Source organism: Pristis pectinata, chromosome 8, assembly GCF_009764475.1.
Source record: "Pristis pectinata isolate sPriPec2 chromosome 8, sPriPec2.1.pri, whole genome shotgun sequence".
Taxonomy (NCBI): Eukaryota; Metazoa; Chordata; class Chondrichthyes; order Rhinopristiformes; family Pristidae; genus Pristis; species Pristis pectinata.
In genome coordinates, this window is record NC_067412.1 from 15,143,771 (window position 1) to 15,169,087 (window position 25,317).

The 25,317-nt window shown below is 39.6% G+C and overlaps 1 protein-coding gene across 5 annotated transcripts; it reads left to right on the forward strand.

Moving 5' to 3' along the window:
* Positions 1 to 4,688: 4,688 nt before the first annotated feature.
* wdr24 (WD repeat domain 24) lies at positions 4,689 to 25,317 on the forward strand. 5 transcript variants are annotated; one of them, XM_052022360.1, is made up of 10 exons: positions 4,689 to 4,883; positions 9,195 to 10,033; positions 11,150 to 11,327; positions 13,367 to 14,036; positions 14,931 to 15,043; positions 15,356 to 15,474; positions 17,124 to 17,228; positions 18,458 to 18,795; positions 20,600 to 20,784; positions 23,266 to 25,317. In XM_052022360.1, exons 2-10 carry the CDS (start codon positions 9,553 to 9,555, stop codon positions 23,432 to 23,434), a joined length of 2,358 nt encoding a protein of 785 aa, XP_051878320.1. In that variant the 5' UTR covers positions 4,689 to 4,883; positions 9,195 to 9,552; the 3' UTR covers positions 23,435 to 25,317. The 5 variants fall into 5 exon arrangements, with proteins under 5 accessions (XP_051878320.1, XP_051878322.1, XP_051878319.1 ...); XM_052022362.1 differs by having other exon boundaries at positions 18,461 to 18,795; XM_052022359.1 differs by having other exon boundaries at positions 4,737 to 4,883; positions 9,488 to 10,033.

Here is a 25,317-nt window from a genome sequence, read left to right on the forward strand (position 1 = left end):
TACATTTTCTTAACCACCTTTTCAAGAGAGAGAGAGAGAGAGAGAGAGAGAGAGAGAGTTGGTGGCACTGACTGCCAGTCTCTGTATCTATGGATGAAGAACAATAGCTGTGACTGTCACTATACAATGCATGTATGGATTTTTGGAGCAATTTGTGGAGTCCACTTTGTCGTTAACCTGTACTGGAAAGCAGGTATATCTGTGGGTGGCCATGTATCGAGTGCCCTCAGTGCGGCAGATATTTTGGAACAAAATCTTTGCTGATTGAGGTGTTGTATTGTTCCATCGTGGATCTCGTGGATTTCGTAAATTCCTTCTCTCTACATTCTCTCTACATTCTACTGTGGTTTTCAGAAGGCTTTGCTCATCGTACTACTTTATGACTCGCTGAACTGAACTTTGAGAACTGTTCCTAGACTTGGGGGTTTGGGAACTTGCCACACACACACTTCAAGTTCATTTTGGGGTCAATGTTTAATATCTAATGTTTTTCTTTCTCTTATTATTACAAGTAGTTATTAATAAATAGATTCTAACATTTAAACATGTCTCATTGTGCTTCTATTGTTGCTGGTAAGTAACAAAATGGCCTCGGCTAGTTGATTTCACCAAATTCAATGTGTTTCTAAGTTTGTTCAAATGAAATGTTTGTACAGAAGTCTTGTGGGATGTCAGAATAAACACAAAAAAGAGATCAATTTGCACTTCTGCTGAAATAAAATCCTGGAAATAATCAGCAGATCAGACAGCAGCTGTTCAGAGAGAAACACTATTAACATTTTGGGTCTATGACATTTCAGGAGAAATCCTTCTGCTTTCTCCTCTCTTGTGTTCATTTGGAATAGAAGCCGGGGAGTTCTAGGGATGCATGAGTCCTTATAATGTATAGTTTTGGCAATATTTACAGTACAAGTTTACAGCACAAATTTTTCATTTCTGACAATGCTTAACATTAACCAGAACTTCTTGACGTTTGTGAATCCTTAGCTTGTGTTACAAAGTGCCTCAAACATTTCTCATGGACCAAGTGTCCCAAGAAAAAAAGACAAGGAAATCAAGATACCCAGGACCCAAGGCTAAGTCAACACTGAAAGCATCACCAATGATTGAAGGCAACTGCTTCAGTTTGTTGCAACAAACAATCTGCTGGAGGAACACAGCAGGTTGAGCAGCATCCGTGGGGGGAAGGAACTCAGCGGATCAGCCAGTATCTATGGAAAGAAATGGTGTTCTGGTGTTCTGTTTGTTGTACATCGCCAGGATGAACTATTGCCACTACAGTAAGAGTTCCTGCTGCTACTTGTATTATGGTGATCATGGTTGGTAGTCACCATTGTTTTAAATTGTTATACATGTAGATCAATACCAGCTGCCTTGTAGTATCAGACACAGACATAAATCAAAAAGGTGAGTGAAGAATAGATGAATATGGCCAGCACTTCACTGTCTTTTTTTCTGGAAACCTCACATTTTACTGGTCCAAGGGATTACAATAGACCGCCAAGCAGCTAACTTGAGGCATTTGAAAGATGCCACTGAGGGAAAGTTTTCTATTTAGATTGTATCATGATTTTGTGCTCTGCTGGTTTGTTTCTTGATATTAGCTTGGGGGAATATGAAGAGACTGGTGTGTCTCAGTTTGGAGTCTTGCTCAAACAACCTGAATACCAGAACTCAGTGAAAAATTAATTTATTCACAAATAGCAGCAGACAGGGAGAGATCACACAGAACTATCAAATGAGTTGGAAATGTGCTGGAAGTGTGGCAGGGAAACTTTAATGTAGCATGCTTTATATCTTTTGACTTCAATTTCCTTTTTAATTGTATACATTTTCAATGTCTAAGGACTTAAGGTATTTCATTATAGATGTGCAATTAGAAATTTTAACTCTTTAATTGCTAGGGCGCAATGTAGTGTAGCGGTTAGCGTAACGCTATTATTGCGCCGGCGGCTCGGGTTCAATTCCCGCCGTGTTTTCCCGTTCTCCCCGTGTTTGCGTGTGTTCCCCCCCCCCCCCCACCACCACCCCCGCGGGTGCTCCGGTTTCCTCCCACATTCCAAAGACCTACGGGTTAGGAGTTGTGAGTGACAATGCTTGCGGGCTGGCCCCAGCACATTCTCAGTAAGGCAAAAAGACGCGTACATTGTGTTTCGATGTACATGTGTCTAATAAATAAATACGTATCTATTAATGGAAATTAGGTATTCAATGTAATGGTGGAGCAATGCATGCCTCGTTCAGCCGGTTATTGCCATCCAACCCTGCAGTTCATTAGCCACACAACGATGAGTTGATTTCGGAAAGGGAACCTGCACCACACGTGTTATATGCATCAACGCTTTAACATGTTAACTGAAACCATAATTTTACACGTGATTTAGTCTCCTTTAGGTTTCACGGTTTATGTCACAGAAGAAGGGCTCCCGACCATTCTTTATTCACCGATTCTGATTGCGGCACACTCCCGGCCAGGGCCCGCTCTTATCACCGGCATGCGGCTGGCCCTCCACAATCAAGATTACAAATTCGTACACTAAGCGTCGCCACAGAAAACCATGCTGATGAGATTGGAATCTGTGCGGGTTATTATATGAATTCTGAGCAGTTTCCTATCCTGCGTTTTTTCTGGCCGACAGGCAGGCTCAGCCTGCGGAGAGAGCGCTGCAGATCAAAACTGATAGTCAACATTCTGCATTTACCAAATGAACATGCAAGGAGTATCATAAGGGAGAAACATCAGTCATTACCACGGTATCGTCCTCCGCACAACTCTTCTTATCAGGTTCTAAACGTTCAATAGCACAATTGTCTAATAGAAGGGGCTCCAGCGACAGCAGTGTGGGATCGGAAAGGCAGGAATATGAGGCCAGAAGAAACCTGCATTAAAAATAGAAAGTCGTCGACTTTACCATTGTTAGAAATCGGAGGACAGTGCGTGTTTACAGAGCGCAAAATGTAGTTATTGCTGTTAAAGCACGTTAGCGCTATGACATTATTGACAATACTACGGCATTACATCCTGGGATCTCAGACCGTACCTGTCTAATGGCGAGGGTTTGCTATCTATCGAAAAGAATAATACAAATCCTCTTGTTATCAGGAGACACAAGAGACTGCAGATGCTGGAAACAAGCACAACACGGGCTGCTGGAGGAACTCAGCGGGTCAGGCAGCATCTGTGGAGGGAAATAGACGGTCGACGTAACGAGTCGAGGCCCTTCATTTTGTCATGACCCTGACCTATATTTTAACTGGACTGTATTGTGTGACCTGGACAACCTTGGTGTCCCACAGACATTCCCTTTGTTTTCTCTAATCAGCCCTTTCTGCAACTTGGAACACTTGTTTTCTCACCTTCCAGTTCTTATTGGGGGTCATCAATCTGAAACATTGGGAGACACAAGAAATTCACTCTTCACCGATGCCGCCACGCTTGCTGAACATGTTCAGCACTATTTTTATAACACAAATGTATTATTCTGTTAATAGCTGTGTTTAAGGTCTCTTCAATGCCACATGCCTTTTGGTAAATGCTTTGGCTCTTTGAAATTTGCAAGGATGTAACTGAAGGGCGAAGGAAATTTGCAGAATGCAACGTGCTTTTGTATCAGAATAAACAATATGGCTTTAACACTTCAAAGTAATGTTTTAATTTTGATGAATGCATATTTGATACATAAAGGTAATTCTGAGTTTTGTTGGTCAACACCTTGATTTTAAAATTCTCACATATAGTTTATAATCGCTACATGATCGTATCCCTCCCCATTGCTGTAATATTCTCTGAGCCCTATCTCTTCTAACCTCATCATTATCCCTTCTACAGAAAGCGCTGCCTCAAAAAGACAACATCCATCCTCAAAGATCCCCACCATCCGGGCCATGCCATCTTTTCGCAGCCACTACCGGGCAGGAGGTACAGAAGCCTGAAATCCCACACCACCAGGTTCAAGAACAGCTACTTCCCCTCAAACCAAAACCCTAATCACTACAGTTTAGCAACACTATGACCACTTTGAACTAAAATTGACTTTTTTTTTGTTCTAATTGTGTTCTTTCTTGTAAAACTTGTGTATAATTTATGTTTTTCTTGTGAATGCTGCTTATATAATGTGACGTGCCTGTGACGCTGCTGTAAGTAAGCATTGAACCGGTGCATACATGTACTTGTGCATATGACAATAAACTCGACTTTGACTTCTAGAGGCTGCAGGTTTGGAAGATGTTATCAAACAAACCTAGGTAAATTGCTACAGTGCGAGGATACAGCCACAGAATGCCAGTACCGGTGGGGAGTGAATGTTATAGTCCGTTAGAGTAAATTGGTCTGATGAAGGGTCTCGACCCGAAACGTCGACTGTTTATTTCTCTCCATAGATGCTGCCTTGACCCGCTGAGTTCCTCCGGCGCTTTGTGTGCTGTTACATAATGCAACTTATTATTTCCTCGCAAGCCATGATTGCACGGAACTAACTTGCACTTCGGTGCGGTTCTTAAACCAGGCAGCAGGTTGCAGGTTGCAGACTGCAGCTGAATCCGACGACAAGCTCTCATCTCCCTGTCTGTGAGCGCAACTCCTTCCCCCCCCCACCCACGTTGGAACAACTCGCCGTTACCATGGCTACAAAGCGCCAGGTCCCGGCAGCCAAGAAGTTTGAAATTGGCGCCCTTTCCCCCCCCCCGCCGCTGGGGTTTGTGGGAGTTGTAGTCCCGCCGAGTCGGGTTAACGCTGAGCGGTTTGAAAAGCGCGGCAGCTCGGCGGGGCCGCGGTTGCGGCCGCCGAGGGAAGGTTTTCGTCAGAGCCCTGAGGAGCGGAACTGCCGACGGCCGGGCGGAAACTATAGCGCGACGGTTTCCGGCTGTATGGCGGGGAGGGGAAGGTGAGAGTTTGTGTGTGTGGAGTGAAAGGAGAAAACGCTGGGGAGTGGAAGGCGGCTGCAAGTAATGGGGGGGGGGGAGTGCGGTGCGGGGCCGTCCCGGAGCCTGAGGGGGAGGCTGGTCGCGTCACGGGAGCCCGCAGTGGGAATGGGACACGTTGGTATTATGTAACCGACAAAAAGTTCAAAGCCGGGTTCGTGTTCTGTTTTTGTGCCCGAGGTTGTGTGTTTTCCGTGGGGGTGGGGCTGGGGCTGGTGCTGGTGCTGGGCCCGGGGGTGGCGAGGGCGGGGGTCGGGGAGTGAGGGCGGCGGCGGTGCCAGCTGTGTTTCACGTGACCCAGCCCCGGCTGCTGTGATGATCCCTTGTCCAAAGGACACTCACTCCATCTGTCGGCTGCTCACCTCGCCCGGTGCAAACTTGGGTTGACCTGGGTTTTCTCTCCGCCCCAGCTCATTGCCCTGCTATCTCTCTCAGTCTTTCTACGCACTGTACCAGACTTGATGAGTTTCTGGTGCTGCTTGACCTGCTAAGTGTTTCCAACATTTTCTATTTTTATTTCATTTCTGGCATCTGCATTTCTTTGATTTTTCAAAAAAATCTGTAATGTCAATAAAGGCAGCATCACAGAATTAAAAATGCTCTCTTATAATATTTTTAATTTATTTGTTAACGGGAATTGCTGACAAAATTAGCATTTGAACTAAAGAGACAATCAAACGAAGAAGGCAATTGGGTCAGATGTCACTGGATAATGCAGATTTACTAGCCCAGTTACTTAACCATTATGTTGTCGTACCCTAGACTTCAAAACAGAAGTTGTGTTGCAGTTTTTCTTGAAGCAATTTGAAAAGAAAACAGTGAAAAATTTCGAAGAGGTGTCTACTGTAGTTTCAAAATGTTTTGCTTTCAATGCCCTTCTCTTCCTGATCCTCTTTCTTCCCCCCCCCCCCCCCCCACCATTCCAACTCATCTTTTCAGTATTTATTTTGATAAACTTTTCTTACCTCGATAACTAACCCTTGAGTTTGGAGTTACTATGAATCACGGCATGTGCAATTTTAAATTGGATCTTGAATGAAGCTTAATGTCATAATTCTTAGCAATTGATTTAGTGCAGATTTTTCAACAACCACACCAGCCCTTTTCAGCTACCCCTTTTGGAGTGGTAAACTAAATCTGTATACTTGGGAATGAGCAGACATATTTTAGTTTGTTTGTCTTAGCATTCTTTTATGTATGAACAATGTCCTTTTTATCATGTGCTGAAGTCATTAATACAGGAGTTCTGCAATAACCTGATCTGTGATATGACCTCAGTCCTATGGGAGGAAACATGAACTGCATATAATACATGGCATGTTTGTTCCCATACACATTTTCCTGGCAAGGAATTCACAATTGCATAATTGTGAATTATCAGATTTTGTAGGAATGCCAATAGTATCAGATTTGACGAGGCTGCCATTTGGGAATTTGGTAGTTTTTACTTTTATCTTGGGAGGATGCAAAAGCCATTTCTAGCAGTTTGAGATGGCAATTAGTAACTATTGTAATTGAAAATTTAAAAATCTGCACACACTGGAAATCTGAAATAAAAACAGAATCAGAATCAGGTTTGTTATCGTTGACATGTGTCGTGAAATTTGTTGTTTTGTGGCAACAGTACAGTGCAAGACATAAAAATTACTATAAGTTACCAAAAAAGTAAACAAAATAGTGCAGAAGAGGAATAATGAGGTAGGGTTCATGGACCGTTCAAAAATCTGATGGCAGAGGGGAAGAAGCTGATCCTGAAATGTTGACTGTAGGTCTTCAGCCTCCTGTACCACCTCCCTGATGGTAGTAATGAGAAGATGGCATGTCCAGATGGTGAGGGTCCTTAATGATGGATGCTGCCTTCTTGAGGCACTGCCTCTTGAAGATGCCCTTGATGTTAGGGAGGGTTGTACTCAAGATGGAGCTGGCTGAGTCTTCAACCCTCTGCTAGAAGATACTAGAAACACTCAGCAGGTCAGAAAGCATGTGTGGATAGAGAAACTGGGTTAACATTTCAGCTCAAAGATCGTTCAGAAGAACTAAAAACAATTTGTTTCTCTAGCTATTTGATCTGGGTGTTTCTTGAATTTTGTTTTTTTTAAATTATAGCTGTTGTAATATTGCTGTAGACACTGCACAAAATTAAAGTATAAGAAAAAGGTAATTTTATATATTTAAAGTATAAGTGGTACAACCTATTGCTGCTACTTTTGGGAAAAGAGTTGTGTGGATTGGGGATTGAACAAAGCTTTGAAAATGTTGCCATTCTAATACAATCATAACCTGAAGTAGCACTGATATTCAGACTTACTTTAGCTTTGTTGATTCAATCTGGTTGCTGTTAATGCAGCAGAGTCATTGCCCATTTTGACAGAAATAACTTCATTTTAATCAATATCTGATCAGTACATAAAATGTTGATGTACTGTGATTTGAAATCTAGTTCACTCTCTGCATGTGTCAGAATAAGCTTGGTGTGTTCGAACAGCTCATCTTTGCAGAATGGTTTCAATGTGCAAGGTCACCATTTGGCCCCTTAAGACTACACCAGCTCCATGCAAGAGCAATTCAGGCATCCCACTCCCTGCAGCCCCGTAAACCCTTCTCCTTTGGATACTTATCCAGCTACAAACCCTAACCACTTTATTTAACAAAAATCACATCACTTTTGACCCTTTTGCTGAACATATTCTGTCCCTAGATTGTGACCCCTTTGCATTTTCTCTATTAGGATTTTAAATTCTTCAGTAATAGAGAATAGTGCCATATTTTCCAATCTATCCACGTAACTGAAGTCTGGAATCCTGGGATCAACCTGGTAATCTCGTCCGCACTCACTTTCCTAGTGTGGCTTCCAGAACTGAACAAGGTTTTAAATGCTGCTGAAGAGTCATCATGATCTTTTATTTTGTGACTATATTTTATAAAGCTCAAGACCCCATGTTTTTAAACTACTTTCTCGACCTGCACTGCCACTTTCAACAAACTGTGCATATGCACCCCCAGATCTCTCCTTTCTAGTTGTGCTCCCAATATTGCCTCATTCGATTCTTCCTACCAAAAGGTAAAATTTTGCCTTTCTCATTATTAAATTCTGTCTGATATCTACTTAGTCTGTTATTATCCTTCTCGCATTTCACTATGCCTCTTTCTTTTGTGTTACCTGCAGATTTGGAATTTATACACCCAAGTTCAAGTCATTAATGTATTGACCCATGGAGAACTCTACGGTGTACTTGCCTCAAATTTGAAAAACAACATTTCACAGCCACTATTTCCTGTTTTAAAGTCAATATTCTTTCAAAGTTGCTACAGTCTCTTATATTCTACAGGCTTTGCTCTTGGTGATGAGCCTATCATGTGCCTTTTGATATCAAGTGCCTTTTGGAAATCCATACATGCCACATCAATTCTGTTTCCCTCCTTGACCTTTTTTTATGTTATCAAAAAAACATCAAGTTACACATGATTTGCCTTTAACAAATTCATGCTGTCCTTCTCTAATCAATCCACACATGTTCAAGCTATCCCTGATTATTGTTTCTTGAACTTGCCCTGCTACTGAGTTTAACCTTGTAGGTTTGTTGTTACTAGGTTTATCCCTGCATCCATGTTTGAAGATGGGTATAATGTTTGCAGTTTTCCAGTCCTTGTGCACTACCCCTGCATCGGTAGATGTTTGAGAGAATGTGGTCAGGTTTTTGCAGTTTCCCCTCTTACTCCCTTCAGCAATCTAGGATCCATCTTACCTACACCCAGTGTTTTATCCATTCTAAATGCAGACAGCTTTTCCAGTATCTACTCTTTATCAGTTTTTACCCACCTAGAGTCTCAATGTCATAGTCTTTTGAGAGGCTCCTTCAGCATCACCTTCCTTGGTGAAATCTGATGTACTCATTAAGTACGTCAGCCATGCCCTATGCCATCTCGGGTAAATTTCCATTTTTTTGATCAATCCCTTTTTTTTTGCAATCCTCTTCCTGTCTGCATGGCTATAGAATATTTTTGGATTCCTTTTATGTTGCTGCAAATCTTTTCTCATGGTGAGAAAAAAATTGTATAGATCAAGGTGTGTTTTCAAAAAAAAAAGTTTTCTTTGGTATGAGATGCAGAGAAACCATGTGATATTATTATTGACAAATCAGCTTGCCCTCACGTCAAAGTCAAAGAAAGATGAGATGGAAACACGTGGTATGGATAATAGATATTATGCCTTTAGATATTGATGTGTGATGTGGTCAAACAACTGAATTATTTTTCTTTTTCTTTGCTTTCAGGTTTTTAACAAAAATTCATTGCAAATTCTAAATTCTATACTGGAATTGACTCTCATTTTATATATTCCCAAATTATGCAATGCTCTTTTGATGAGCAAAGTTTGCTTCCTAAAGTGCCTTGAATGCAATATTTGCAATTAATCAGTCTTCACAACACTGAAATAATGCTGATTTCACATTTTTCAAAAGCTGTCAATATCTATAGAGTTGTACAATATTACTGGATAAACTGACTTGCTGATAAGGACCAATTGGAAATTGTTTAAACTGTGTAATCATAGTATTTTGATTAGATTGGTCAGGCTGAAGGAATTGATAATCGCAGCTTCTTCGATACCAGAAGCTACTTGGGTTTTCCATGGAGAAAATGGCAAGAGTGACCACAGCCCTGAGTGGCACAACCATCACCGGGCGAACGATGTTCTGCCACCTTGATGCACCTGCCAATGCTATTAGTGTATGTAGAGATGCTGCCCAGGTCGTGGTGGCTGGTCGCAACATTTTCAAAATCTATTCCCTCGAGGAAGAACAATTTGTGGAGAAGGCAAATCTTCGGGTTGGACGCAAGCTCTCTTTAAACTTCAGCTGTGCTGATGTGGTGTGGCATCAGATGGATGATAACTTGCTGGCGACAGCAGCCACAAATGGAGCTGTGGTGACATGGAATCTGGGCAAACCATCTCGCAACAAACAGGACCAACTTTTCAATGAGCACAAACGCACAGTCAACAAAGTGTGCTTCCATCCCAATGAGGTCCACATGCTGTTGAGTGGCTCCCAGGATGGCTACATGAAGTGCTTTGATCTCAGGAAGAGGGAATCTGTGAGCACTTTCTCTGGTAATGAATATGTTCTAATAAAGCAATGCAGCTGGATAATTCACTGATTTAAAAAAATATTTTATAAGCATTAAAATATTTTATTAGAATTTCTCATGTTTCATTAAAATATTTTTAAGTTTTCCTATCTGTAAATGAGCTGTAGAAGGAATAGCAAAAAAGCATTATGCCTTTCATGCCCTCAATGTCCCAAAGTGCTCTAGAGGTCATGAAATGCTTCTGAACTGCAGTCATTTATAGTTTTTTTGTATATAGGAATTGTGATTTTTAAAAAAAAACTAAAATACTGACCAGCTTATTTGTGTTGGTGTTTATGAATGGGCAATGTTATGGTGTTGTTTATATTCAGTCAAGAGCTTAGGCTGAGCTTCAGAGAGCTCTTAACTGTGGTAGAGTTTCAAGCCTGTTGGCTCTCATTGGTACTTCCAATTTGTCAAACATAATGTTCAAGAAGAAAGATGCTGAGCAGATTGTTTGACTGCAGAAATTCTGATCCAATTCTCATCACATTCCAGCAAATGATAAGCCTCCCTTCCCTCTTTTGTGGAGAAGGAGTACAGTAATAACTGGGCAATAATTTGGTTTAGGAAGAAAGACTGTACACTGTTAACACAGCTTTAAAAATCAAAGTGCTGTTAATTTCCAGTTGTGTGCATACCTGTATATACAATCATGAATGATTTTTGGATAATTTTCTTTCCTCTTGTTTAAGTAAAGCAGAGGCAACCTTGTATGGAGGTTGCTAGAAAACTAAATTTATCAAACTGGCTTTTTTTTGTCATGTTAAAATAACTTGCCAAATATGACACCTTTTCTGGAAAAAGCTCTAAAATTAGAGAGCTTTGAAGGAAAAATCATTTAAGGTGTGTATGGTTCACTCATACATCTGATAGTACATAATCTTGTTTACTTTACTTTCAAGTCCGTGGTTCTGAAATCTAGGACTGCTGCTAATTTTGCAGGATGGATGACATTCTATAGAACTTAGGATTTTTGTGTGCTTTGGTCTCTCTCAAAAGTCATTGGCTTTAGATTTGTGTATTCTGTCGGGTCCTCCTGGATGTCAATGTTGAGCCTATTCTGCTAACCTTGTGAATGGAACTTTATTTTCTGTAGGTCAGTCAGAAAGTGTCCGGGATGTCCAGTTCAGTGTAAGAGACTATTTCACATTTGCTGCTTCGTTTGAAAATGGTAATGTTCAGCTCTGGGACATAAGACGACCAGATAGATATGAACGCATGTTTACAGCACATAATGGACCTGTCTTCTGCTGTGATTGGCACCCAGATGATAAGTGAGTAGAGTGCCACTTGAAACCATTTGTATTTATGTTTAGAACCCTGTTATGGCTGACATTTTTGTTGAAAGACTTGATGTCAATTATTGCTTTGCCAAATTTCATTTTGCCTTCATTGTTAAGCTTTTACAAAACCATAATATTAAGAATGTTTTGAAAATTGAAGGATGATTGTGGAATGTTTATAAAACCCGAATTCAACATGCAACTTCTCAACATCATTCAAATTTCCAACAAATAAACCCTGTTAAATATCTCCATTCCTTTATTGTAACTGGGCTGAATAATTCCTATTAAATTATTTTGTTCTTTCTCACATTTTCTTTCATACTATGGAGATCTTTACCATTTTAAATTTCTCACCATTTATTTCTTGCTTTTTCTCACTTTGTGTAATGCTTTGTCTTGGGCAGCCTGATTTGGCTCTTGGCAAAGCTGCTGTATTGAAGAGGCATACAAATGGGTGCCCAGATGGTCTCTGTACTTCATTCTTATTTTTCTTTTTTGGAAGTTGCCCAATCTGGATTCACCACCTGTTAATTCAATGGTTTAGAATGAGAACTCAACATATGGAGAACCACGGGCAGTGGGAAAGATTCATTCATGTCTTCTGTAATTGGGATGCTTTTTTAAAAAAAATTACTAGATGAGGGTTTTTCTATTGTGAACAGCTAAAGAAGTTGGATCTATATTCTTTAGAATTTAAAAAAATGATGGGTGATCTTAGTGAAGCGTTATCGAATAAAACCTGGGACCTAGTTGTGTGAGATGGAATATTTCAAAGGAATTTTCTCTTGGACACTTGACAACTGAAGGCATGACTACAAAGGGAATTAAATTTGGAGTTGATCAAGAGAAACAGAATTGTAAGGGGGCTGATATCTTAGCAGACACTAGCCTGGATTTTGAGAAATACGAGCAGATAAGGAATAAATATTTGGGCGACACTAGAAGTAAGTTTTAATGTGCTATGAAGTCATTTAAGGTAATTCTTTGTGGATAAAGATAATATAACCAGGTGAATGTGGTCCCTTTCAGCTGCATGGTGGTGGGGAAGCACTGGTGGAGGATGATGTGTTCAACCTGCTGACACATTGAGAAGGTTAAGATCAGATAGATTATCTTTTCCACAATTAGACATGGTATCATTAATGACTCGGATAAGACTAGTTGCTGTAATGTGGCAGGAAAAGTATGATTGAAGTGCTTTGAACAAGCATTTCCAGAAAAGATGGTCATGAACTCTGGAGGGCGAGAGCACAATTAAGTTCTTGGAGATGGGAGGAAGTTTGGAAATGGGGAGAGATACACTGTCATAGGAGTAGAGAATTATTTTGAGTAAAAAGATAATGACAACAGATTTGAAGAAGAGAACAGTATCTAAAGGGAGAGAATTATTTAAGAATATTAGCTAATGTTGAAGCCAGGAAGGAAAATTGGAGGTTAGCTGTCTAGTGGGGACAAGGCTGAGGAAGTAAATCTCTTGAACAAAATGAGCTTGGAGAGGGCATGAAGTGAGAGAGGAGAGAAACTAGAAAAATATGCAATTTGGGACAAACTGGGGGAGCCTTGGAAAGGGGGTGGGATGGGGAAGCAGCACAGGAAACTGATGAGATAATTTCCATCCTCAAAGTCTGAGCTTCCTGGTCTTGTAGCATTTGTATAAATTGAAAAAGAAGTGCTAGCCCAATTCCCTGAGTACTCTGTACTTCACATTGAGCCTAATTGGGGAAAATATGCACTTAACCTGAACGCTGCTGTCTTTCCCAGTACACATGCCTTTAAGGCAATCCTGTAACATTTACCATTGCAGTGTTTTGACATCTAATCTGTACAATGTGTATTCCATTTTTAAAAAATAATTTACTGGGTTAAGCAAGTTGTGGATGTCTAACCAATTGCTACAATAATAAATGCAATCATTTCCATCACGAGCACCTAGGAAATGGCAATAAATGCTGGCTTTGCCAGTGACACCATGACCTACAAATTACTTTTTTTAAAAAAATGTACATTTTTTAATATTTCTTTTGCAGAGGATGGTTAGCCACAGGAGGACGGGATAAAATGGTGAAAGTATGGGACATGACTACAAATAGGGCCAAGGAGATCTACTGTGTACAGACTATTGCTTCAGTAGCTCGTGTGAAATGGCGACCAGAAGTAAAGTACCATCTAGCAACCTGTTCCATGATGGTGGATCACAACATTTACGTCTGGGACATTCGCCGCCCATACATTCCATTTGCAATGTTTGAGGAGCACAAGGACGTTACCACAGGAATTATGTGGCGTCATATTCATGATCCTTATTACTTACTTTCTGGATCAAAAGATAGTACACTGTACCAGCACATGTTCAAAGATGCCAGCAGGCCCGTTGATCGTGCTAATCCGGAAGGATTGTGCTATGGGTTATTTGGAGATTTGGCTTTTGCAGGAAAAGATAGCATGTTCACTAGTGACTCAAATCGGAAGACGTATGGAGGTGACCGACGTTACCCCATTTTTTTCTTCAAAAAGCCTGATTTATCAGAGCAGTTTGCAAATGTATCCAGTGCTCTTAATGTGTTTGAAACTGAACTGGGCAGCAATTCCATGGACTGGTTTGTCAACATGGCACAGCAGTACCTTCTAACTGGCCGCTCACTGGCTGAGCTCTGTGATCACAATGCAAAAATTGCTAAAGAATTGTATCGTTATCAGGTACTGTGATTACTTGGGTCAAAGGTGGATATGTCTCTCCCCTGTTAAATATTTCATGAGGTGGTATTTCCACAGGGCTTGTCCTGTTCTTGCATTGATTCTAACAGAAACAGAAGTGGTATAAACCTGCTGGAAAGCGCATGTACCATTTGAGGCAAGAGTGAGGGCACAAGCAATGAACCCCTGGGAGCTTTAGTGGGATTACTACTGGCAACAGAAACGGCAACCCAGAGTGAATTGGATTGTGAGATGGGAAAAATATTTTGATTGTGTAATATGTGTTATAAATGATGCTTGGGCTCCACAGTTGACTGAAAATTAAAGGTCCCTGACTCCAGGTATGACTAAAATCTCAAGCACTGATGCCACAAAAAAATAATTGTGATGTATCATTATCTTCCCACACCAATCCCCCAACAATTGGTACCTTGATAACTAATGAATAACAGAGCTCTGAAAACTGAGCTTGCATTTACTTAGTGCCTTCCACATTCTTTTCAAGGTGTTCCAAAGCACCATCTTCAAAAGTACTCTCTCAAAAAGTGTGACTCAAACATTTATCAGAATTCCATGAATGGGATTTAAATTGTTTTATCAAAACTCCTCTCATTTTTAAACCCAATTTTTAATTCCTCTGTTTATGTTAGAGTTAAAAATTGGGTTTAAAAACTTAAAATTAATATTGGTGAAATTGCTGTCAATATTTTTCCTCCCATTTAATTTGGTCTGTTTTTTAAATTTATTTTGTGATTACTGTAAACACTGTTTTGAATAATGTAGCTGAGAATAGAGTTGAGGGGTGAAGTGAGATAAATCTGTCAGTTCACTGTTGGGCATTGCACACCATTGTCAATCAGTTGCTTTGGAGATTTAATTTTTGCCTTCTCTGTCTAGGTGGCCCAGACATGGACGATGCTAAGGATTGTGTATTCCAATCCAGGTGCCATTTCGTCTGTAAACTTGAATCAGAGTATTGGCAAGAGTGGAGGGTTGCCTCTTATAAACAGGTGGGAAGAGCAGAAGCAATGTAATTGTTTGGGGGATAAATAGTGTTCCCAGTGTGGGGTTCTCTATGGACTACAAACAAGACCATTTGGCCTTGTTTTGCAATTATTTGGTTTAATTTACTTAGACACTGCTTGAATGTATGAATGTGTTTTTTGTTGTAAATATAGCTTTTTTTTAATGGATTATATTCTAATTCAAGATTTCCACTTCAATTTTATTTTTACCTGCTGAATTTCTGGAGCAGTCTTTTTTTTCTCTCTTTAATATAACTGAATAATCTCATTGATTCAACGTTTTCTTTCCCTTCACAGTTTTAAGGAGATCTCTGCACCCCTTGGCAATGAAACCAGATTGGAGAGAGGAAAGGCTGAAAATCGACAGGAGGTTAATCACATCGATTCCTCAAACCCATTGATTACAGCAAATGAAGGTACATATAAAGGGACTCCAGCTAAATTAAAGTTTATCCAATTACTTGTTAGTAAGGCATGGTAACATGTACTACTTATGATTTATTAGTGCTGAAAGTTTGGCATAGTAATCATAAAATAAAGTAGTAGGAGTAGGCCACTTGGCACCTCAAGCCTGCCCTGCCATTCAATATGATCATGGCTAATCTAGCCCAGGCCACAACTCTCCTCTGCCAGATCCTCCTAGCCCCCAATTCTCCGACCTTTCAAAAAATTGCCTATCCACTTTTTAAATACTTCTAATGAGCTAACCTCAATAACTCTGGGGTACAGAATTCCAGAGATTCATTGCCCTCTGTGAAATGAAATTCCTATGCACCTCTGTTTTATTTGATAGCCCCTTATTTTGAAACCATGTCTCCTTGTTCTTGACTCTCCTACCAGTAAAACATCTCTACATCTACCCTGCCAGGCCCCCTTAGGATTTTCTACGTTTCAATAAGTTCACCCCTCATTTTTTCTAAACCCTAAAGAATATAGACCCAATCTGATAGGATAATCCTCTCATCCCAGGATTTAGCCTGATGAATCTCCTTTGGACTGTCTTCAATGCTACTATATCCTTTCTCAGGTAAGGGGACCGAAACTGTGTACAGTACTTTGGAGGTGGCTTTACCAACACCCTATACAATTGTAACAAAACTTCCCTATTTCTAAACTCCAACCTCTTTGAATAAAGGCCAATATGCCACTGGTTGCACCTGCCTGTTAACTTTTTGTGGTTTGTGCACAGTTTTAACAAATATGATTTCCTTTTCGTAAGTCCATGTTGACCCAGCCCAGTTCTATTATTTTCCAAGTGCTTTATTACCACTTCATTAACAATAGATTCCAGCTTCCTACCTACTATCACGTCAGTCAAGCTGGTATGTTTCCTGTTTTCTCATTCTGATGTATGTGGTTCATGCAATATCAGAACAATGTATCCTTCAATACTCCATCCCATTTTTAGCAAGTAGTTAGTGAGAAGACTTCATTAATGTGTTCTGACTTCGGTCTCCACAGTTGTGTCACATTTGCTAAGTTGCTTTTTCTGAACTGAACAGTGGCATGGGTCATGCTTTTGAAGATTTTCCTTGCCTGGGAAATGGCCTACATCCACCTGTTTGATTTAGGATTAGTTTGCAGCAAAACAAGAGTAGTAAAAGTTGAATGTTTCATTGCTTGTCATATTAATGACCTCAGTGGAAATACTGAATGATTATGGCACAGATTCAGCACATGTTATTAATGATTTTTTTTTCATCCCATGTCAATTTGTTTATTGCTCTTAATCGATTTGTTTTAAATTAAACAAAACTATTGGGGCTTAAACTCTGTACCTATCAGTGGTAAACATTGTAAAACTCTCCCATTTCTTCTATCCTTATGAAAAATGAGATTGGAAGTTGAGAATAGGGGTATGTGAAGTGGAAGTTGTACTCCAGCCACTACTCTTCATGATGTTGTACTGGTGTTAGTGCTACAACGGTCAGCTGTCATGCTGTTCCATTTAATGTTGCTGATTATGATTTCTTGTAAGCAATGGGTTAAATGTTTTCTATGAGCAGTCTTCTTTTTCCCCATTTGGTATATAATCCAATTGAGATTTTCCTCTGTCATACCACAGAAAATGAGGAAACAGAAGGTAGTGATGTACCTGCAGATTACCTGTTCGGAGACGTAGAAGGAGATGAAGATGACCTTTACATGGTGGATCATGAAAATGCTCCTGGTAATCTTTTCTTCACAAAAATGTCAAACAAAATTGCTGTTGTTTCGCATGCACCTTCTAGCCAGAAGAGAGCTCTTTTGATGTAAATGCGAGATCTGCCAATAAGCAACTATTATTTATAAATAGTGATATTGATTTCTTGATGGCTCTAAGATGATTTTCTTTAATCAGTGGCACTTGCAGTGAGATAACTAGCGAGTTGGTTGATGCTGAATTTTTGTGTTCTAGAATTGAAAAACCCCATTTCCTGTGACAACAATGAAATGCATCCATTGGTTGTATCAAGACCTGTTGTCCTAAAGAGAGACCTCATGGCTGATTTTTGTTTCTCTCTTCATCAGATTGTCCAGTGCTAAATATTGTGGTTTCTCTAAGCAGCATTGAAGTTCTGTATACTGCAACCTAAAAGTGCTTTCTGGTTCCTTGTAATTACTGATAACTTAAAATTACTGGTGTCTTATGTGTCTTATGGTATTTGCATATATCAATATTTTTGCATAATCTTCACTATTAGTAATTTGCATGCAAAGATTTGTAGGTTGTAAACTTGTGTGCACGTTATATAATAACGTTAGGCATGCAAATTAATGTGTTAAATTTTATGGCTTGTACAGTACCATTTTGGAGACATGGAAGGAGATGCCACAAACTCAGGCTGACTGGGTGTGGGCATCCAGTAGGTTACGTACTGAGCCTGTGTAAGCATAACCATGATTTAACCTTTCCTAAAGATGTAAAACTTCTTGCTGGAATTTGGCTGCCGGCTTGTATTTCGTCCTCTTGTAAATATTATTGAAACGTGATCTTTTAAGTACCAGATGGCTACTAAATCAATGGCTTTACAGCTCTATATGATCCTCCCTTTTCTTAACTTCATAAATTTATGATATATTTATCCATTTGTCTTACAGCAAGCAAGAATTGGAGTTTGACAATTTCTTCAATCTGTGCTCTGAGATCAGTGGTATCACCATGCCCACCCCATAGCAATTGAGCTGGTGATTCTGTTCCCCACCAGTACTCCAGGTTTTCAGTCTAATTAAACCATAACCAGCGCACTCCCAGATTTCTGATTGCATTGCTACTCTAGTGCAGAACTTAAGCAGCTGTTTGTACATCCATATATAAAAGCGCTGTTCTTTAGTAGCATCCAGCAAGTCAGCATTTTTCTTGGTTCTTTTTAACAGCAAAGCCAAAATTTCCTTACATGCTGTCTTTCTGTCTGTCAGCAGAGGAACACGAATATATTTTGCCTCAGGAAGCATTTCAACTGCGTCATGAAATTATAGATAACCCTTCTGCTCCAGACCATCTGCAGGATAAAATGGAATCTCCACACGTCAGTGGAAATGAAGCGGAGACCGTGTGCTTGAGCCCAATTGAATCCTTTTCCCTTATGTCAATATCACAACCACTTTATGATGCCTATCTACCTGCTGATTACTTTAATGCCCTTGTTAAAGACATGCTGCATTACTATGCAGAGCAGGGAGATGTGCAAATGGCTGTATCAGTCCTCATTGTACTTGGTGACCGTATTCGGAAAGAAATTGATGAGCAAACACAGGTAAGATTTAGGTGCACAGTATGGGAGACAAGCTTCTCTCTGATCGCAGCTATCTTTAAAAATGGGCAGGATTTGTGAGCAAAGTCACTTCTGATTCTGTGACAGCCATCGGAAGGAAATTGTCTCGCTTCAGATAGTATTGAAACTTGATTTATATTGTTTATTCCTTTACAAATGGATTTGGTTCAACAAAATGACTTCTATCGTGCACCAAGCTGCCCTAGTTTTGCTATGATGTGAAATTCAAGACTTTCTGAAGAATATCAAAATTTACGATTGTTTTAAATGGATCAATTTATTGCTTTCTTCATCCTACATTACGTCGTAGTCTATAAAACTTGATACTATTTTGTTTGCATTGTTTGCCAGCTAATGGTCAAAACTAATGTTTTGTTAATGTTTGAATATTAGGTTTTTTTGTTTGCATTAATGGTTAACTATATCAGATTAGTTTTTAAACCATTCAACCCTTATTTTATGTGGTATTATTACTATAATTGTAATTGCAAGATATTCAGTACCCTAAAATTGTTCATTATTTTTCTGCTGTTGAACATAATTCATGCATGCAATATTCCTTCTTTATGAATATAGACCTCAGTGCTGGAATTTATGTGGGGGAAGTTAATGGGTCACAAATAACACAGCAGCCTTGCACTGTTCACTTCAATAACTCCTACATTATTCCAGTTTCTCCAACTAGCTTGTTCTTGCAACACTTGATTTGCCACCCTATTCAACATTACACCCATAAACCTCCTTTAGCTGTTCCTGGTTTTAATCCTACCAGGGCATGCCAATTCCTTCTCTCCGTTCCCCTGGATAATGTGCTTGTCTAAGTCCTTTAATATTAAACTTGTTAGATCTCCATTAATGTTGGCATGCATTTGTTATAAATTTTGACCTCCACAAATTGAGTTTTCTTCCTGTTTCCTCGATCTAATCCTAGGCCATCTGTTATAGTCAGTGTTGTCTTTACCACTCCTGAAGTTCCATTCAGTCAGGATGCAACTTGGATTATCACCTCATCTTTCCTTTTGGACCCTTTCTTCTCACGACTACCATTTTGATCTACTGCAATTTCTGCTCTTCCGAGTTTGCCTACAAATTGATATCGTACAGACTAGTTAAAATATTAGCTGAAAAAGTGGATGTGAATATCTTTTTGCTTTCTGCTAAAAGCTCCAGCTCTGTCTTTGGCCTTGAGTCCGTTGCTTTTCCCAATTACATAGGCTTTATCAGATGGTGTGCAATTCCCCATAAAGCTGAGTTTCAAACCTTATTGTTTTCATCGAATACCAGTTCTTTTCCCTTGCTTATTCACAGTACCTTAGAATTTGTATTCATCTCGAGGCTTAACTATAGCTTAGGAGCATGAGGAGTTATTTCAGATGTGCTTATTCCATCCAAGATGTTCAGCCATTACTCATCCCCACCCACCTCCACTGGATTTGATGTACAGTCTACCGGCTTCATGGTTTTTTCTTCACCTGACACAACTCATTTCTATCAACAGCATCAGCTCTGACATTTTGTACATTCTTGCTTCTCTGCCATCACCACTTGTCCATTCATGATAGATTGACCCTACGTACTCTTTCACTTAGCTATCTCCTCAAATTTTTAAAATACTTTGAACCAATGCTTTCCTCCATGTTGTTCCCTCCAAATTATTTTGCATACTGTCTGCTTGTGTTTAAGAGTTTGAAATGCTTTATGCAAAATGCATTGACTAAACTGTTCTGTTAAATACTGACCATAGCACTGTATATTTAGATTTTTTTTAATCATTATTTGTTGCCAGGAACACTGGTATACATCATACATTGATCTGCTGCAGCGCTTCAAACTGTGGAACATCTCAAATGAGGTGATCAAGCTGAGCACATGCAGCTCCATCAATTGTTTTAACCAGGCGTCAACCACTCTTCACATCAACTGCAGCAACTGCAAGCGACCAATGAGCAGCAGGGGCTGGATCTGTGATAGGTAGGCTGTGTCTCTCATCACTCCCTTAACAGAGAAACAGAACCTGAGAGTGTAATCTGCTGATGATGATGATTAAATTGTGCTGGGGGCAAGCTTAAAGTTTTCATTGCTGTTTTTGAAACAAAATTCATTTGCCTGACACTAACAAAACCATCTTTAGCACTAAAAGTAAAAATTGTTATTTTGCATTCTCAGCAATTCTTGGTATAACACAAAGTTGTGAAGGAAGTTTATAAATGCAGGTGCCTTTAACACATTCAAATCACCTAACATTCAGGCAACTTTAGGTTTCACTGAGAAATCAGTCGAGATATTTTTATGTAGAAAATGATTTTTTTTTGAAGGGGTGGAAACGAGCAAAATGACAAAAGTTAAGTAGTGCTAATTTGTGCACTGGTGCAAATAGCAAGTCCTCCATTCCTAGAGATTTTTATGATCATTTGCTGTATACAGTACAACCCAGACTATTGGTATTGGTTTATTATTGTCACTTGTACTGAGGTACAGTGGAAAAACTTGTCTTGCATACCGATCATACAGGTCAATTCATTACACAGTGCAGTTACATTGAGGTAGTACAGGTAAAAGCAATAACAGTACAGAGTAAAGTGTCACAGCTACAGAGAGAGTGCAATGCAATAAGGTGCAAGGTCCCAACAAGGTAGATCATGAGGTCATAGCCTGTCTCATTGTATAAGGGAACTGTTCAATAGTCTAATCACAGTGGGGTAGAAGCTGTCCTTAAGTCTGGTGGTACATGCCCTCAGGCTCCTGTATCTTCTACCCGATGGAAGAGGAGAGAAGAGAGAATGTCCTGGGTGGGTGGGGTCTTTGATTATGCTGGCTGCTTCACCAAGACAACGAGAGGTAAAGACAGAGTCCAAGGAGGGGAGGCTGATGTCCATAATGCGCTGGGCTGTGTCCATAACTCTCTGCAGTTCCTTGTGGTCCTGGGCAGAGCAGTTGCCGTACCAAGCTGTGATTACATCCAGATAGGATGCTTTCTATAATGCATTGGTAAAAGTTGGTGAGAGTCAAAGGGGACAAACCAAATTTCTTTAGTCTCCTGAGGCGCTGGTGAGCTTTCTTGGCTGTGGCATCTGTGATTTGACCAGAACAGGCCATTGGTGATGTTCACTCCCAGGAACTTGAAGCTCTCAACCCTCTTGACCTCAGCACCATTGATGTAGACAGGTGCATGTACACCGCTCCCTTTCCTGAAGTCAGTGACCAGCTCTTTTGTTGACATTGAGGGAAAGGTTGTTGTCATGACACCATTCCACTAAGCTCTCTATCTCCTTCCTGTACTCCGACTCATCACCGTTTGAGATATGGACTACAACGGTGGTATCATCTGCAAACTTGTAGATGGAGTTAGAGCAGAATCTGGCCACACAGTCATGAGTGTATAGGGAGTAGAGTAGAGGGCTAAGGATGCAGCCTTGTGGGGCACCACCGTTGAGAATAACCGTGCCGGAGGTATTGCTGCCTATCCTCACTGAATGTGGTCTGTTGGTTAGAAAGTCAAGGATCCAGTTACAGAGGGAGGTGTTGAGTCCTACGTCTTGGAGTTTGGTGACAAGCTTGCTTGGAATTATTGTATTGAAGGCAGAGCTGTAGTCAATAAACAATAGTCTAACATAGGTGTCTTTACTGGTTTGTAGAGGGTTTTTATTTACATCTAATGTAGTAAATGCACCAGCAGAAGACCAGCAGCTCCTTATAAATGCCATCCTACAAAAGAAAGATGAATGAAGCTGTAGTTCTCTTCCTTCCACTTTTGGTTACTGGAAAAGATGGCATTCACAGTGTAACTGTGTTTGAATCTACAAATGATCGGCTGGCAGCAGAAAGTCAACTAACAATGAACACTGCTTTCTCTACCAGATCTGATCTTCACGTAACTCCCTGATTGTGGCCTAGCATGCTCTAGCGCAAAGACTAGACACATCATCTTCTTGATCTTGGTGTCTATTGTGTCCTAATGCCTGTATGATGCCTGCACAGGTGGATTATTCCATTATAATTTTTTTTTTACCCTAAACAATATGAACTAAGCATTTACAATATGATAATGAGTTGTATGAGTAGGCCTACAGTTTATTATAATTATGACAAGTGTTTGGTGAGAAGAGCAAGGAGGGCAGGTCACATGGATTTATTTAAGATCCCTTTTTTGTCTGAGTGGAGATGATGCAGTAGTTTTTATTTAATTATTGCCTTCTGTAAGTCGGAGTCAAGTTACAATATGAACGTGTTCTTCTATTAAGTAATTATTATTCACTAAAACTCTGAAAATTTGATATTACAACAAATACATTGTGTCAGTTATACTGTTTCCCAGGATTTGCCATGTTTTTGATGGGAGGATGGGAACATTTATCTGTGGAGCTCTAGACTACAATGCACTCAATATGATGTAAGGGCTAATGTTATATCTGCTTTCTTACCTGTTTTTGCATACTTTTCTTTCTGTTTCAGATGCCACCAGTGTGCTAGCATGTGTGCTGTTTGCCATCAAGTTGTAAGAGGATTGTTTGTTTGGTGCCAGGGATGTAGCCATGGTGGACACTTGCAGCACATCATGAACTGGTTAAGGACTAGTTCACATTGCCCAGCTGGATGTGGCCACCTGTGTGAATATACCTGAGAAGACAGAGCTGAAGATGTCAATGTGATATTCAGCAAGCGACTGGTGATTTTCTAATGTGTAGTCATCTTGAAATGGGCACCACTGCTGAAATTGTTTTAAATGTATACCACATTTAAAAAAAAATAGCTAAAATGAAAATTAATTAATTCATTAATTCATTCACTAAAGAAAATTACAGCTAAATTCAGAGTGGAAAATCTGATGGTTAGAATATTTTTTTCTCGTTTTCTTCCCCACAGTTCTATAACTGTTTTGAGATGATGTGGTCAAGCACCAATTATAAGAAGGAGCTGCTGTGAATATACCTTATGCATAAGGCAGTAGTCACTTGCGTAAACCAGATAATTGTTGATGGCAAAATGCACAATTGGCTCACTTTGTCGGTTGTTGACAAGTAATGAATTATCTCCCACAGGCTCTGAGCAGCAAACTCCACTATTATGATGCTAATTAAAGCAACTGGTACAGATTGGAATGTGAGTGGGTGTTATGCCAATTTAACGTGGGACAACAGGGAGAGTATTTCTATATTCCAGGACTAACTTCATGTCCAAGTAGTTTGACATTTGTGAGCTTTGAGTTTATTTACATGGATGATGATCAGAACATAATTGAAACAATTTCAGACCTATAATAAATCCCACCAATAACATTAAGTATTTTGCGTGACCTTATTTGGAGGATCAGCATTGAAAGAATACCAATTTTATTGCCAGTCAAAAAATAGGCTGTTCACTGCCTTCTGTGTAGTATATAGCTTGTGCACAAATTCTGCCATGAAGTCTAAGTGGAATATCAGGGTTCACGTTTTGGACTTCTTGTTAAAGGGGTTAGGGAGCTGGGAAATTTAAGACTTGTTTATCTCTGGCATTGAATTAAACGAGGTCCACAGTGGATCATGTGGCAATATAATAAGCATCTAGACATTTGTCTTGTAGCTTTCCAAGCAGAGTTTAAAATATTGTTTATTTTATTTACCAATACAGTGTGTAAATTTAAATGTTCTAATTTGAGTATGCACTGAACCTTGGCCAGAAAGCTTGTGTAGCATTACAAAGATCAGGCATAAAACAAATGTTTGGTTATAAAGCTCCTACCTGCTGTTAATAAATTTCAGGAATATACTATTTTCTATTGGTTGAAACATCAGCAGAGATTCACCATTTTATTTCAGCCAAAGAAATGATGTAATCTTAAAAGTGGGGCATTGTGAATTCAACCATATTGTGCCTACCACCAAATGAGACAGTTGCAATACATCTTCCAATTACTGCCACATTTTAGAAAATGCAATAAAATCATAAAATTGAATTTTCAGAGTAGCCAAAGACTGCAGTAGAATGAAGTGGAACTTCTGAAAAGACCCACTTAAGCAGCATAATGACATTCAGTAAAAGGTACTCTTATCCTCAATTGCATAGGCATCTCCTTGATTTCCACTGGCTTTTTGTTTGAAGTTATGTTGAATTTGCTCGATAGAATGTTACTGTGTCCACAGGTTACATTCCATGTAAGGAGGGTCTTCTACTGTGTCTGAATTGTAAAGAAATATTTATTTAAGTTTTGCAGTCCGACTTGTATTTGTTATCTGGTGGAGTGTGAGGCTGTAGCAGAGATTGAAGGTTCACTAAAAGGTGAAGATATAGTCTTCCTTACACTTGTATTAAAACATATTTACATTGTTATCTCTTTAAGACTAGAATATTTTTAAAACTATTTATATAAATTTTATTTTACATTGTGGATTCTGAATCCTTCTGGAAGTAACTGCTGTAAAAATGCATACAATATAGTAAATATTGACAGCTGGAACTTTTTCTTCAGTGTTTGTCACCCACCACAAATCTCCTCTGGACAATTTCATATTAAAGCCTACCTCT

What these genes read in the sequence shown, in the direction of transcription:
- wdr24 (XM_052022360.1), top strand. Translation starts at nt 9,553, where the DNA reads ATGGAGAAAATGGCAAGAGTGACCACAGCCCTGAGTGGCACAACCATC. An exon ending in GATTGGCACCCAGATGATAA is followed by an intron (nt 11,328 to 13,366) that starts GTGAGTAGAGTG and finishes TTTCTTTTGCAG; the next exon opens with AGGATGGTTAGCCACAGGAG. An exon ending in AAGAATTGTATCGTTATCAG is followed by an intron (nt 14,037 to 14,930) that starts GTACTGTGATTA and finishes TTCTCTGTCTAG; the next exon opens with GTGGCCCAGACATGGACGAT.